Below are 16,490 nucleotides of genomic sequence, written 5' to 3'. Positions count from 1 at the left end.
TAAAATGTATAATGAATTAAATGCCAATAAACTGTGCCACATATTAGTCAATATTTGAAAAATACTTATATACAGCGAATGAAATGAAATGTTCCTAATTCTGCATAAATAATACCATAATTATTTATCATTACTATGATATTGCTACACTTATAAGAATAAATAAATAAATATAGAGCAGCTAATGCATCTGTATCTGTAAGTTGCTGAATTTAATAAATAAGCAATTGAAATAATTAGTAAATACCAAATTATTAAATAAACCTTCATGACACAATGATAATTCTTCTTCCAATATAAATTTCCTAACTGTATATTCTTCATTATTATGTTGATTATTGCTGTCACAATTGAAATAATTAGTACATCTACCACATGTCTGCTGCATTTCATTCATAAATCTACATTAAACATTTTCTATAATTAAAATAAATATCTACTTTTAAATTGCAATCTTTTTATTTGGTTCCTGTAACTGTTACCTGTAATATATTTGAAAACTTAGTTTTTATTTTAGCAAAATAAAAATATACATTCTTGTTTGTTTAAACTTATCCTTTTTTTTTTTTTTTATTTATGTGTACTATTTCAATATATATATATATATATATTCAAAATCTATCTTTTGTTATGGGAATCATATATAAATATATATATTTTTTATTTATATGTGTTATGTATTCTCTTCATTGGATAAATTTATTTTAACTTCCTTTGTAATAAGTAATTACGGAGAGAGGAAAATTCTCTTAAAATGATATGTATATTTTTTTATTAACTTATAATGTTTTAACATATATTTTAACTAGCACAAATCCCAAAATTTAAGTTAATATTGTCTCATTATCTCGTTATAAATTCAAAATCCCTACGAAATTCAAAAAACTCGCCTAAAGGCCAACTATTAAGTTCCATTTAGGTAGAATGTTTTGGAGTTTTTTTAAAGATTTTAAAATAATAATAATAAAAAAAAATAGATATTTTTTAAAAAGTAATATTATTAATGAAGAATATCAAAATGTTCAAATGTGTGAATATAAAATAATTTTATAATTGCATTTAAAAGTGGTTTGCATGGTTAAAGGTTAAATATATAAGATTTTATAGTAGAAAATTTATTACAACTTATATATATATTAATTAAAATGGTGCATAAAATCCATAGGTGTGTTGTGTTTGTTTTGTGAAATGGAATTCGAAGGAATAATTTTTTTTTTTATGTAAAGTATACGTAATTGTGTAGGTAATATAAAAATAATAAATATGTGTAATATATTAATTTTTTAAGGAAATGTACGTGTCTTTTTCACAAAAAGAACACACCCCTATATATATATACTTTTGATAGATTAACAAAATGCATTTGACCTAATATGAATGTATTATGTATGTAATATGATTCTTATACAATTATTTAGATAATGGGATTTAAATTAATTAATAAACATTATACAAGATTCGAGGGTGATGTATTAATTTTCAATTTGAGATTCTATTCATCAATTCATCTAATTTCAATTTTATGATATTTAATACAAAAACAATAATATTTAGATAATGGTATATATATTTTGTTGAACTATATATATATATATATTAATAATGTTGAGATGTTAGTATATTTATGCATGTTTTTACTAATTTTATAGTTTTATAAGGAATGAATATATATTTTTAATATCTTATGTGTCATTTGTTATCATTTTAGGCATTTGAGTAAAGTCTACTAAAAATAATCTTATAATTAATTCATAGTCTGAAAAAAAAAAAAGAAAAAAAAAAAAAGTGTTATGGTACCAAAATATTGTAACATGTGTTTGATATAATACATTTAAAATTATTTATAGCAACTAATTCATATTTTTCAGCATTTTAATGGACAATGGAAACTATTTTGTATGTTTTTAAAGGATATGTCCTTTAAAATCAATATCTTATTATGTTGTGTTTTGAATTTTTGTTTGTTTAATAATAATATATTTTAATTTTTTCTATTATTTTTATTTAGGATCTTTAAATTTTTATAATTCTTGTTTATGTACACAATTTAATTTTTTTTTTTAATCCTTAGATATAATTTATAAAAATATTATAAACGAGAAGCAAAGGAAAAAACAAAAAAAAAAAAAAATCAAAATTATACCAAAGAAAACATAATGTCAAATAATAATAATCATAGCAAACAATTCGAATGCAAAGTATTATTATACTCCCTTCGTCCCACATTGGATGTCTAGGTCGTAGACACGAGAATTTAGGATAAGTATAATTAGTAAATAATTAAAAATATATTAATAAAAATAATTATTCTATAATATAAGTAATTATAAATTAAAATTAAAATAACTAATTAATTTAAAAAATTTAAAATGAGATTAAAATGTGTAATCATTTTTTTAAAAAAAAAAAAGTGACATGAGATATAAGACGGACATAAACGGCAATATGGACATAGTAGGTAGAACGGAGGGAGTACTATTTAGTATTTATTGTACATTTAAAAACTTGAAATAAATAATGCAAGTGAAACAGTGAATTCCCACAGTATATATTTCAAATCACTATATAATCTTACAAGTTTCCTTAAAACTATTACATTTAACATCAAATTTTCACATAAAAAAATTATCCCACAACAAATTTCACTTAAAAAAAAAATAAAAAAATCAAAATCTAACAAATATACAATAACAAACATACCCTAAAAATAACAAATAATAATTGAAAGTTAATAGTCCTAGGGTTAGGGTTAGGGTTAGGATTAGGGTAGAGTCCTATTCCTATAGTGGTTTCGTTGAAGTCGCTAGAGAGTAAAGCACGATTATAGGCTAGTAGAGTATTTATATTTATATGTAATATAGTATTATTTAATGTGAATGAAAAATTAAAGTCGTGAGTGTTGGGAATCAACCCACGTGGCATGTCCCCACCAAATTAAATCATTAACACGTTCTGCTTAATTAAATTAATAATATTTAAATAAATAAATCCTAGCTAATATTCAAGTGGACTATAAAACACACAATATTATATAGATACATACATGCAAGAACAACCAAAAATATCACACAAACTATTGCTATCATTGTATTTATTCCCCAACACCAATATTCCTAATTTAAATAAATAAAATCATTTATTTTATCGGTTTTATAATATTTTTGCAAGCTATCGGAAATTAAAGTACACTTCATTATTGGCCTAAATATCAATTCCATATTTTTAATACCATGACTTTGCTATTATTATAATAATAATAATAATAATAATAATTTAAAAATAGAATTAGTGTAAAATTAGGATTTAATTATTATTATTATTATTTAAAATTAATAAAGGATTGATTTATATGAAAGGAGTATATGATATTTATAATTCTAGCATTTGTTTCTTTAATTTCAAATTCTTCAAATTCTATTATTTGAATTTTGCATTTTCGAAAAAAATATATTCCCTTAATCTCATAACTATATATCAATTTGTTTTTTTCACGTAGTTTTAGAAATATCAGTATTATATTGTGATGTAATAGGAATAAAATAGAAATGACTAAAATAACCTTATTGATATTAATATGTGTGATATAAATGTAATGACATTTGTGTAATATATTGTAAGTTGTAAGGATATTTGTAATGTTACGTAGATAGTACAGTTATTAAAAAAAAATTATACTTTTTACGAGACAACTAAAATAAAAAAATGGATACTTTATTACGGGACAGAGGAGTATTTTTTTTATAAAATATTTTATTATATATTATTTTAATAATAAATTTAAACAAAAATAAAATAAAATAAAAATGGCATTGTTATTTACTGCATACATTTGAATTAGAATTAAATTAACATTTGAAAAGGGCATTGTCCTTTGTCAATAAGGACATGACAGAATCTTCAGTATGGTGATTTTGTCATTAGATTTCGTGTCTCATTTTGCCCAAAATACTCTTAGCTTCACTTGTAGTAATTCATTACAACTATTCACTCCCTCCTATTATAAGGTATTTTTGGAATTTTATAATAAATTAAAAAATAATAGTATTTTATTGATTAGTAAAAGTGTGTAAAATATTTTAATATATTTATAAATTAATTGTATATGTAATGATATATTTGTAATTTATATATATATATAAAAGTATTTTAGCATTAGTGTATTATCACTTTTACTGAAATAGAAAAAAATATATATTTTGAAGTAAGACAAAAAAAAATGATAAAAAAAAAAAAATACTTTCAGTTCAGATAGAGAGAAAATTTCTTTTCCCAGCATTATTTTTACTGCCTTGTTATGCTTGAATTGTAAGTATAAATTCACTGTAATTTATAAAATCAAAGTGATTGTTTGGTTTTGATCAACTCGAGTTTGAGATTTTATTTTTTATTTTAATTTAAATAGTATTTTTATATCATATTTTACGAAATAAAAATAATAATCATAACCAAAAATACACTTGTAAATTTCATCAAAATACAAAGCATTATGATACCCCAATTAGATATAGAAATTGTGCTTACCTATATATATATATATATATCATATTAAAATCAACACATTACTTACTTTACATTAGATTTTTTGCTTTTCTTTTCCAAAAACTATCATATTCATATTCATTTTTAAATACCTCGAAACTTTTAGAACTCGATAAAATAAAATAAATGATGGGTAGAATTTCCCCATATATAGGCACACACCAACATGTGAAAGAAGAAACATGAAATCAATTTACACAAGGAGACGACGGAAGAGGGAGTTTTGGACCACAAGAGCAAAATTCACTCCCAATACGTTCCATTCAAAATATACACACACACACCCATCCATCGATCATTAATTATTGCCGACGACCCAACTCCGATCCGATCAAGATCGAGCCTAAGTGGGCCCCACACTTTTTACGAACGTATAAATCCGCATTTATGAAACCCATCAAGACATTTTTCAATTCAGTCCCGAATGTAGTTGAGTAGCGAAAAATCGATTATCAAAAAATTATCAAGAAAAATAAAAAAAACCCTTATACCTTTTTCCTTTTTTTTTTTTTTTTTTTCGGTGTTCAAAACAAAATTTGGAATAAAATCAAAGTAAGAATTCAATTTTCAATATATATATATATATGCGTTGTAACGAGCCAACTACTTATATGAATATCTTAAAGAGGCTATTTTTTTTTTAATTTTTTTTGTATATATACATGTCCAAAAATACATTATTATTATTATTATTATTGATTAATTAATTGAATTTAATTCATATAGGACCACATAGAAATGTTGCATGTGACAATAGAGGTTTATTTATAGCAATTTGTAAATGTGCACTAATATGGCAACTTAGAGTCCTGAATTCTAACCACAACAAGTTTTGTTTACAGACAAACATTCTGATAAAAAGCAGACACTGCCACAAAATTATACTTATAATTTATGTGTGCATATGTAACCTGTCACACTTTAATTGTTTTTTGGGGTAATTATATTGTCTTAATTAGTAAACATACTTTACATAATATTAATTTCTTGAATTATAGTGCTAATTATTAAATCATTTATACCCAATTTGTTTATTACATTAAATTTAAAATAAATGAGCTGATTGATGTTGGTATTTAAAATTGTTTGGCTAATTATATAACTTAGGATGTGCTCTCTTCTTTTTTTTTTTTTTTTTGTGATTTTGTTTAAATAGTAGTTGTGTGTGATGTTATATATATATATATATAAGTAAAGATTTTCATTATAAATGAATAATAATAAAAAAAATAAAAAAATAATAATATAGGGTGTACTCTTTGAAGTTTCATGTGAAGTTATTTTATCGTGTTTATAATAGAATGGAGTATGTTTTATATTGCTTCTTCATTTTAATTTATTTTTTTGTTATTGTTAATTTTTTGGCAAAATTTTATATTATAAGCGACATTTTTTTTTTTTGTGTGTTTTGTTTTGGATATTTAATTTGAATTTTAGATTACATATTATTTTGATTTGGTATTTTGTGGATTTTTTAAAAAATATTTTTATGAAAATTATGAGAGTTGAATTTTTATTTTATTTATTAAAAAAATGAGGTAATTGTTTTGGATTTTGAATTTGATTTTTTTTCTTTCTTAAAATAGTATTTTCATATAATTTTTTATAAGAAATTTTATGAAAAATCATTGAGAATTTAATAGTAAGAAAATGAAATAAAATAGCGTGTTACTTCCCTTCTAACATGATACTATTTCCATTTCCATTTCCATCTCAATATATATATTTTTTTATTTTTTTATTTTGAAATGATTTTCTATGTATTATAATTTTAATAGCTTCTATTCTTTTCTTTTTTTTTTTGTAACTTATGATAGTTTTGTATTTTTTTTTTATTGTTAGGGATTAAAAAAAATAATAATAAAAAAACTGCAAATATTTTAGACATCTTAGCTCAAATAAAAATGGAATTTTGTTGAATATCACAATATTAACCACCTTTGAAATAAAATATTCCATAATTTGCATGTAATGCACTTTTAATTTTGGTAGTTTACTAAACAACATGGCGTCTATTATTACATTCCACTAAAGAAAAGTGCTCTCTGTACTTTAAATTGCTCTGGTTTCCGAAATAATAGTAACTATTGAACAAACAAACACTGCCTTACTTCACTATCGTTTTTAGATTAGATGATTTTATGTGCGGTATGAATAATTATACGTATAAAATATTTTGTATTTATTTTTATTATTATTTTTTGAGAATTATAATCGAAAAATAATGCTAGAAAAAAAGAGCAACTGGTTTGTATAAATTATAATAAGAGATAATTAGATATGCTTTTTTAAACCTTACATTTTGAAATTATTATTAAAAAAAAATAAAAAAAATTGAATTTATGTTTGTGTTTGTTTGATGTTTTTTTTTTTTTTTTTATATGTCGGGTATGAGAAAAACTTGAACATATATTATATATTATGTGAGTGCATATATATATATTGTTTTCTTAATAATAATTGGGAAGAGAATCATGTAAAAAAAAAATAAAAATTACATAAACACACTCTCTTTATATATTTTAAAAATATTATTTTCTCTGTTTCAGAACTATAGTTTTAATTGGATTGAGTACGAGATTTAAAAAATATTATATATTATATTGATAGTCGGTAAAAAGTATAAGTAAAAGACTTTTTTGTCCTTGTGGATGTATTAGTGTAAAAAGTAGTGGAAATTGTGTAATAAAAATAAAAAAGTAAGGGTAGTTTTATGGTGATATGGTTATTTATGAAAATAAGATTATTATTTTAGGACGGACAAAAATGATAAACAAAACTATTGTATTAGGACGGAGGGAGTACTATTTAACTTTATAATAAAAAAAAATGTGTTTGTTCTGGAATTTTCATTTTTTTAATAATAAAATTTTGGACAGAATTAATTTTTTGATGTGATATTTTAAAATTTTAGTTTAATATAATGAATAAAAAACATAAAATTTTATTTAATATTTTTTTGGGAAATTTATTTTTGAAATAGTAAAATAAAATGTAAACCTTACAATATTTCAATTCTTCTTTGCAAACTTTACATTTAACAACAATTTAATCTTAAACATGTTCAATTTTAAAATATTAGGCTTGTTTTTTTTTTCTTTGTATTTTTAATTATTTTATTATTATTTGTTTTTTTTAAAAAAGTATTATATCTAACAATTATTCTTCTTAAAAATTAATAATAAAAAAATTAGACAATCAGAACAAAATATCATATATCTATGTAAAACAAAAATATATATGTTTGTCCGGGCATATATATATTATAAAATTATAAATTTATACAATATAATAATACTAATTTGGGTGCCAATTAGTACTCCCTCAGTCCCAAAAATTGTGCAATATTTCTTTTTTGGTATGTCTCAAACATCCTGCAAAATATTTTCAAAATATGAAATAATTAATTATATTTAATCTCTACTTCACACTTTATCCCATCACATCACCCAAATAAAAAAATAAAATATATTTTTTTTTCTCTATGATATCACCTAATTTTTAACTTATACTACTTAATACTATTTACCTGAAAATTCGTGCCCAAAACAAATATTGCACCTTATTTAGGCAGAGGGAGTAATATTTACTTGACTTTTCATTAATTTGCTGATGCCATGTTTTCTTTTTGGCCACATTGCGCTCTCAAACTACTTAAGTTGATTGCGCATCACTTTACCCTATTTTGATTTTATTTATTTATTTATTTTTATATAGTTTATGTTTTTAATAAATGTATAAAAGTCAAAATAATAAATCCATTTAAGTACTCCCTCCGTCTCAAATATTTTGCAATATTTTTTTTTGTTTGTCCCAAACTTGCTGCAATATTTTCAAATTTAGAAATAATTAATAATATTTTTATACATATATTAATATACACTTCACTTTATCCCATCACATCACTCAAATAAAAAAATAAATAATCATTTCTCTCTCCAATCACATCACTTAATATTCAAATTATCTCAAATTACTATACTTAATACTCCCCACCTAAATTCTCGTGCCAAACACAAATGTTGCACAGTGTTTGACACGGAGGAAGGGAGTACTATTTTTATTTTTGTTTTTTCAAACCATGCTAATCCACTCAAATTGCTATTAAAAAAATAAAAAATAATATATAGTAAAATTTTTCAAGAGAAACAACTTTCGATCTGGGTTTTTTTTTTTTTGTCATACTTAATCCATTGCGACTAAGAACATGTATAAATGTATATGCATGTGCTACAACATTTAAAAAATTCTAATAAAAATTTGAAACCTTTTAAGTAGTAATTATTCGAATTATCCAAACAAAATGAAAGTAAATCACAATAAAACTAAACAAATTACTTTATCTAGAAAATTACGAATTTAAAATATAAATTCTCAAGTAGGTAAATAAGAAAAGAAATATCAGCCGTCCAAAATATCATTTTAATATCTTTACAAGATAGACACTTGTCCTTGTTTTATACTAACATTCAAAGTAGTCTGTTTTTGTAATAAATTTAAAAATAATAATATTTCATTAATTAGTGAAATTATGTAAAATAATTTTGATATTTTTGTCATTTATATTTTATGTATAATAATATATTTATAATTTAAATAAATATTAAAAAAGTATTTTAATATTAGTGAATATTTACTTTTATTATAATAAATAATAAATATTTTTACGTGAGACCGATGAAAATAATAAAAACAATACTTTTAATTAGGAAAAATATAACATAAAGATCCTAGTAGTCTAGGGGTTGGACTTGTTCTCGCATTATATTTTAAGGATTTTGCAAAATTTTACTATTATTTTATTTAAAAAATATCAAAATTAAACTCATTTTTTATTTCTTATGATATACTAAAAGAATATTATTATTATTTTTTATTAAAAATATCACATTAATATTTATTTATATCGCATCAAAAAATTATTTTAATTTAACATCTAAATTCAAATCCCAAAAAACACAATTTACAACATATTTTGTTTATAATATGAAATATAGAAAATTGTATAGATAATATAAAATAATCAGTATAATATATATATTTCAGAAATGTATTGGGTTTTTTTTTTTGAAAAAAAACCTCTATATTTAATAAAAAAAAAGTCATGTTTTATGTTTTGATATGAGATAATGTGATACTTATTTATTAATACTATAGAATATATTTACTGAATAAAAAAAAGGAGTGTATTTGTTTGTTTGTTTTCTTAAATAAAAAATATCATCATTTAATTCAATTACAATTTTCTATCAATATTTATTAATAATTAATTTTTATAAAATATTATTATTTTTCATAAAATAAAATAAAAAATAAAAGTACAAAAAACACACTTAGGTGTGTAGAAAAACAAGAACAAAACACCACAAATTATAGGGATCCTAATTATGATGATTCGTTTTGTTTTTATTCACACGATACAATACAATACCATACAATATAATATAATATAATATTATATAAAACTAATTTAATTAACATTTGCTCCACAAAAACATTTACATTTACATTTACATTTACATTGAATTCGAAAAGAAACAAGAAGCCTCCCAACTCAATTATTATGCTCGCCCTCGATCTCTGCCTACCATGTCTTATTTCCTTTATTCCCACTCATCCCCCGAGTACTCAAGAAATTAAAATCCAACCCCAAAATCAAGTTTTCAATAATTGCTAATTTGACCCCAAGGTTTCCCAAACCCCTTTCACTAGCAAACAAAAGCACACCACTATACGACACTACACCGCTCTCTCTCTCTCTCTCTGCGAGACAGTTTCTCTCTGCTTCACCTCTCTCTCTCTCTCTCTCTCTCTCTCCATTTCTTTCTCTAAACTCATCATCGGATCTGAGTTCCCCCAAGGATATAGGCATAGCCCCTCGTCCCAATACTGTCCGATCTCTGCGTTCCCCCACACAATCACGCTCTCCGAGCAGCCGCCGCGCCGTCTCCACACTTTCATCCGTACGTACATAAGTGACCAGAAAGGGGGGGCAGTTTATCGGGTCAAGGCCCGGCCCGGATGGATCGGGCATTGTGAGGCGGAGGCGGAGTCGGAGTCGGAGGTCATTGATACATACGATGAGCAAAGCCGGAAAGGAGGAAGACGACGAGGAGGAGTGTTTCCATGACTCGCTCGACCGACTGCTTTCCTCTGCCAACACTTCCTGCTCTGGTTCTCCTTCCAATTCCGACCCCGATGAAGACGTCCTCGATCTGACCACCAGCCCCGACCGGACCGAAGCCGTCCCCAAATTCCCCTTGGGGGTGTCTCGAAACTACGACGTTTGGATCTCCCAGCCGTCGTCGGTGGAGGAGCGCCGCGTCCGCCTCCTCCGTCAGATGGGGCTGGCTCGCGATCCTGCCCTTATCCGCCAACACCCCTCCCTCTCCTTCTCCCTCTCATCCCGTCGATTGACCTCCCTCGGTGAGACATCTTACAGTACTAATGATGATGGTGATAATAATATTAATAATAATAGTAATAGCAATCATAGTAATCGTAACAATACATTGAGAATACTTGAGAATAGTAGTGATTGTATTAATGGTGATGATAGTATTAATCGCAACGGTAGAGTGTGTGGGATTTTCCGATCGAAGTCAGATGGAAATTGCAGTTCGTCTCCCAAGTCTTCCCACGTTCAATCGACGGTGACACGAACTCATGTAAATAGTGGCGATGATCGCGGAGACGGTGGTCAAAATTGTCCCATGGAGAGATCGAGCAGCAGCGATCAGTTGCCTCCAAAGGTGAAGATTAGAATGGATTGTAAAGCTAATGGCGTATCGCATGATGCGAAGACTGAGGAGCTGGATGTAGCAGATGATGTCGCTGCTGCTGCTGTGTGTATGATAAAGAATCTTGACAATGGGAAGGAGTTTGTGGTGAATGAGGTTGGGGAGGATGGAACATGGGAGAAGATCAAAGAGGTCGAAACCGGGCGCCAGCTAACGATGGAGGAGTTTTCATCTGAGATGTGTGTCGGGACGTCGCCGATAGTGCAGGAGTTGATGAGGAGACAAAATGTTGAAGATGGGAACAGGGAAGGTTTGGATTCGAGTTTTGATGGGAGCTTGGGTAGTTCGTCAAAGATGAAGAAGAGGGGAAGTTGGTTGAGGAGCATAAAAAATGTCGCAAGTTCAGTTACAGGTCATAAGGAGAGACGAAGTAGCGACGAGAGGGATACATCGTCTGAGAAGGGTGGGAGGAGATCAAGCTCTGCAACAGATGACAGCCAGGATGTTTCCTTTCATGGGCCTGAGAGAGTTCGGGTCAGGCAGTATGGGAAGTCGGTCAAAGAGCTTAGTGCTCTGTACAAAAGCCAGGAGATACAGGCACACAAAGGCTCGATTTGGGCGATTAAGTTTAGTTTGGATGGTAAATATTTGGCAAGTGCCGGTGAGGACTGTGTGATTCATGTGTGGCAAGTTGTGGAAACAGAAAGAAAGGGGGATTTCCTTTTGGATAAATTGGAAGAAGGGAATCTCAATCTTCTGTTTCTGGCCAATGGATCGCCAGAGCCCTCATCAATGTCGCCAAATTTAGACGGTCATCTGGAGAAGAAGAGAAGGGGAAGGTCATCCATAAGTAGAAAGTCTGTGAGTCTTGAACAGATATTGGTGCCCGAGACGGTGTTTAGCCTCATGGAGAAGCCTATGTGCTCGTTTCAAGGACACTTAGATGTCGTGCTGGATCTCTCATGGTCCAAGTCTCAGGTTAGTCTCACCTCTTTCATTAGTATGATGTTTCACTCATGGAAAAGTAGGCATTTTGAATGCTTAGACTACAATACTATGCAAATCGTCTTTTGTAGCTTATACTATTGCTTTCTCTGTTAGGATTTCTGTGCGCCGGTGTTGCAATTGTTTCTCATATAAAATGAACAGCAGGTTGTGTTAAGGATTGCATCTATTATTGTGTGGTGGAAAATCTGAAGAACAATTGTTTGACTAAATAAGGAAATAAGAGGACAGCAATATGTAATGTTGTTTCCCCTTCCATTCCATGAGTATGGACTTTACAATGTACAACTATTCAAAATCGAGATCAAGAAGGGAGCACAACCAATAGAATTATCTCTTTGATAATGGTTACAACTAGCAAAAGAAATGTGATATAATTTTCTTTCATGAAATTGAAATGTTGCTGAATCTGGACAGTTCATGTGCTAACTTTTATAGTAATGCCAAACAGTTTCAAACAGTATTATGCTGTAGGTCTATTAAGCATCTATAACTATGATAGCTTAAATGCATGCATATATAAAATCACGTGTAAATTGTTGCGCTGGAGTATATGTGTTTTGAGAAGAAATGTGACGTGTCGGATTCAAATTGTAGTATCATGCTCTGGTGACTTATCTATATACGGGTGTTATAGCAATATTCGTGGTCTTTTATCCTTTTCAAATCCCTTTCCACAGTAATGATAATGTAATGAGGAATGCTGCTTTTATGATGGTTTGGCTCTTTTTTGGGTCAATTTTTTTCCATTTTTTTGGCTGGCTATTTGGTTGAAATATATTTTTGTTGTTTTCATTTTTTTTTTTTTTCAAATAGAAAGCTGCTCACACTTTTCTGTCTTCTTCAGCAACTGCTTTCATCATCAATGGACAAAACAGTGCGGCTATGGGATTTGTCGACCAAGACTTGTTTAAAGGTTTTTTCACACAGTGACTATGGTAACTATCCTGGTTCTCCATTCGGGAATTTTTTCTAGCATCTAGAGAGAAAGCATCCTTGTGTGAATGTTGAGCTAGATATTGGAGCTTCTGATTTACGTACAAATTTCAAGTGCTCTCCTTAAGCAATGCATCTTCATAGTTGCTTAATTATTTCCACATGGTCCATCCTGGTCAGCATTGATAAATCTGCTGAAGTTAGAATCCTGTTAGGTGAAATGGCTTTTTGGAAGGGTTTATGGGTGTTTGCAAAATGCCACTAGGAATAGTTGACGGCCAAAGGTTTATTTGAAGGGTCTTTGGAAAGACTTTAGCGTGATGAAGGACAAGATAAAAAACAGATGGGAAGGATTGATTGATTGCAAGTGGTTCTTGGAAAATACCATTGAAGGGTTGATTAAATGATAAGCTGCATCCTGAAATTATAAACTTGAATTAATAAGATAAAGACCTGTTCCAGATAGGTGTATCGTAGGAATCTCATTCGAGGTTCTCTGTGCTGATCATGGCTAGTTTATTTTGTATTCAACATTACATGCATGCATTCCTTGTTAGGCTTTCGAACATCACAGTAACAATTTGTTAATGGAAAACAGTTATAAATCTGTCTTAAGTCCTAAATTTATTTTAACCACAAGTATACAAATATTGGAGCCATTATTCTTGTTGCCCGTGAGGAGGTCAACTAATAGGTTGGGGGTTATGGTCACTTGATAATATTGATTACAACAGAGTGTCGATATAGGCAAAATCATGGCAAGGGAGTGAAATTGCTCGCTGGCATCTTTTGTTGATGGTGCAAGGAGTTTATTCGCTGCATTAATAGATTAAATGTAACTTTCTGAACTTATATAGGGCACTTCTTATTGATCTGCTGTGATTATTTGCATTCCTATATTAACCTATGTATTCTAGATATTGCTTGAGTTTTGCATTTTTAATATACTAATAGAATGATAATATGAATCTATATATTAATCAGTTCTCTGGATTTTCCTTATACAGTAACCTGCATCCAGTTTAATCCAGTCGATGATAGATACTTCATCAGTGGATCCCTAGATGCCAAGGTGCGGATATGGAGCATTCCCGATCGTCAAGTTGTTGATTGGAATGATCTGCATGAGATGGTCACTGCAGCTTGCTACACACCGGATGGGCAGGTTAGTCATTGATATATATATAAAACAGAAGCCTGTTGCTTTTAATTTAATGAAATTATTCTTGATTCGAGCGTTGTTTTGTAAAATCTTTGTAGGGGGCGCTAGTTGGTTCGTATAAGGGTAGCTGTCGCCTATACAACACAACAGGTAATGTTTAAAAGCTTTATTAAGAAGTAAGAATATTCGCCATTGAATATCAACTTACAATGCAAACACATGTTTCCAGAAAATAAATTGCTGCAGAAAAGCCAGATTAATCTGCAGAACAAGAAGAAAAAGTCTCATCTGAAGAAAATAACTGGTTTCCAGGTAAACTTGTTCGTCGGCCATTTCTCACAGGCGATGATCGATCCCTTGTTCCACTTGTCTTACTGTTTCTGATAGTTTCGATGGCGCAGTTTGCACCTGGAAGTACTTCAGAAGTGCTGGTCACATCTGCTGATTCGCGGATCCGAGTCATAGATGGCGTCGAACTAGTTCATAAGTACAAAGGTAGTTTGAAACTATTTAAACAATATCCTTCACCTGCTAAACAATTTACAAGAACTTGATGTTTGATAAAGCTGTGCGCGGAATCTTCCACAGGATTTCGTAACACGAACAGCCAGATTTCCGCCTCCCTTACTTCCAACGGCAAATATGTCATCTCTGCCAGTGAAGATTCTTACGTGTACATCTGGAGGCATGAAGGTGCGTCCCATCCAAATAGAAGTAAAGGCGTGACAGTGACTCAGTCCTACGAGCTCTTCCATTGTCAAGACGTATCCGTAGCAATCCCTTGGCCAGGCCTCTCATCCGAAGCATTCCAAGACACATTTGTCAGAGGGCAAACCTGCTCTGTCGATGATGTTGTAGCCGAGAACCATCCTACAACCCCAGTCGAAGAAGCCACTGGCAGTGAAGGCTCGCCGCTCCCATTTGGGTGCAGTAATAGTAGCCCGATCAACGGTACACTTTCCAGCGCAACAAATGGCTACCTCTTTGATAGAATCTCGGTAACATGGCCGGAGGAAAAACTACTTTCGGCCACTAAGAACCGGAGCCCTCAGGTCAGTGTGGATTACTCGAATGGGATGATATTCCAGAACAGGTCTGCCTGGGGTATGGTCATCGTGACTGCTGGCCTTCGCGGCGAGATCAGGACCTACCAAAATTTTGGGTTGCCCGCACGGATCTGAATGCCCAATTGACTCTAAGAGCGAACAAGCAAGCAAATTTTGGGTTGCCCGCACGGATCTGAATGCCCAATTGACTCTAAGAGCGAACAAGCAAGCAAGCAAACACGCACGCACTCCTTGTGCCCGGAGCTGGCGAAATCTGTACAGGTGTGGAGAGGTTGTAATATTAGCTAGTTTCTCTCTCTTTACGTCGTTTTTTTTTTCTCTTCTTGTGCTCGTGCTGGTCGGACAAGGATCGTTGCCGACGGCGCTGGTGAAAAATTTGATCGATGGGGTGGGGTGGGAAGTAAAAAGAAGGTGCTAAAGCATAGCATTGTTGGGTTGGGTTAGAAATGGATTTGATTACTGTAATTGGTCTTTTTTGTTTTTTTTGGGATGAGGGTTGTGAATGTAGAGTTACGAGTACCACGGGGATGAGGAGGAAGGAGAGAAGCATTGTAATCTCTCACCAAAATTCTTTTATCAATTCATTCAATTTCATTGAGGAGGAAATTTCCATTTGTATCCTATCCTATTCTATTCTAGCACTAGCTGAAGCAAAATGCAAATCTGTATTTGTATTTAGCCGATTGTTTTTGTTTTGTTTTGCAATCTGGGAAGTTCTTATGGTTAGATGAATATATAAAGCCACCCCCCCTCTCTCTCTCTCTCCCCATGCCTTAAATTCACTCTCCCTTTCACACTTCCACACGCACATCCATCTATTATTATTATTATATATTTTCGTGTTTCTGTAAATTAGTACTCCATAATAATTATAATAATAATAATAATAAGAAGAAGAAGAAGAAGGGGGCGAAATGGACCTTATGTTGCTGCTTTTCATCCAGTCAGTGTCAATGGTGACGGCAGCTTCCATGATTGAGACTTATATATATATATAAGTAAATAAAAATAATACCACGGCTAATAAATTATACCAAAGTG

The 16,490-nt window shown here is 29.6% G+C and overlaps 1 protein-coding gene across 1 annotated transcript; it reads left to right on the top strand.

Annotated features, from left to right (window-relative positions):
- The first annotated feature begins 10,293 nt into the window (after nucleotides 1–10,293).
- On the top strand, nucleotides 10,294–16,069 carry LOC127254505 (uncharacterized). Its single transcript, XM_051279636.1, has 7 exons — nucleotides 10,294–12,257; nucleotides 13,132–13,222; nucleotides 14,228–14,385; nucleotides 14,481–14,532; nucleotides 14,612–14,694; nucleotides 14,784–14,877; nucleotides 14,971–16,069. Exons 1-7 carry the CDS (start codon nucleotides 10,620–10,622, stop codon nucleotides 15,561–15,563), a joined length of 2,709 nt encoding a protein of 902 aa, XP_051135593.1. The 5' UTR covers nucleotides 10,294–10,619; the 3' UTR covers nucleotides 15,564–16,069.
- The last annotated feature ends 421 nt before the right edge of the window (nucleotides 16,070–16,490 follow it).

This window comes from Andrographis paniculata, unplaced genomic scaffold, assembly GCF_009805555.1.
Source record: "Andrographis paniculata isolate CXL003 unplaced genomic scaffold, ASM980555v1 Contig52END, whole genome shotgun sequence".
Classification (NCBI taxonomy): Eukaryota; Viridiplantae; Streptophyta; class Magnoliopsida; order Lamiales; family Acanthaceae; genus Andrographis; species Andrographis paniculata.
This window is presented reverse-complemented; position numbering and strand designations above follow the sequence as displayed.

Bases quoted from the DNA above. Each gene is read 5' to 3' on its own strand.
- LOC127254505 (XM_051279636.1), top strand. From the start codon at position 10,620: ATGAGCAAAGCCGGAAAGGAGGAAGACGACGAGGAGGAGTGTTTCCAT. The intron at 12,258-13,131 runs GTTAGTCTCACC...TGTCTTCTTCAG, and splicing joins TCTCATGGTCCAAGTCTCAG to CAACTGCTTTCATCATCAAT. The intron at 13,223-14,227 runs GTAACTATCCTG...TTCCTTATACAG, and splicing joins TTTTTCACACAGTGACTATG to TAACCTGCATCCAGTTTAAT.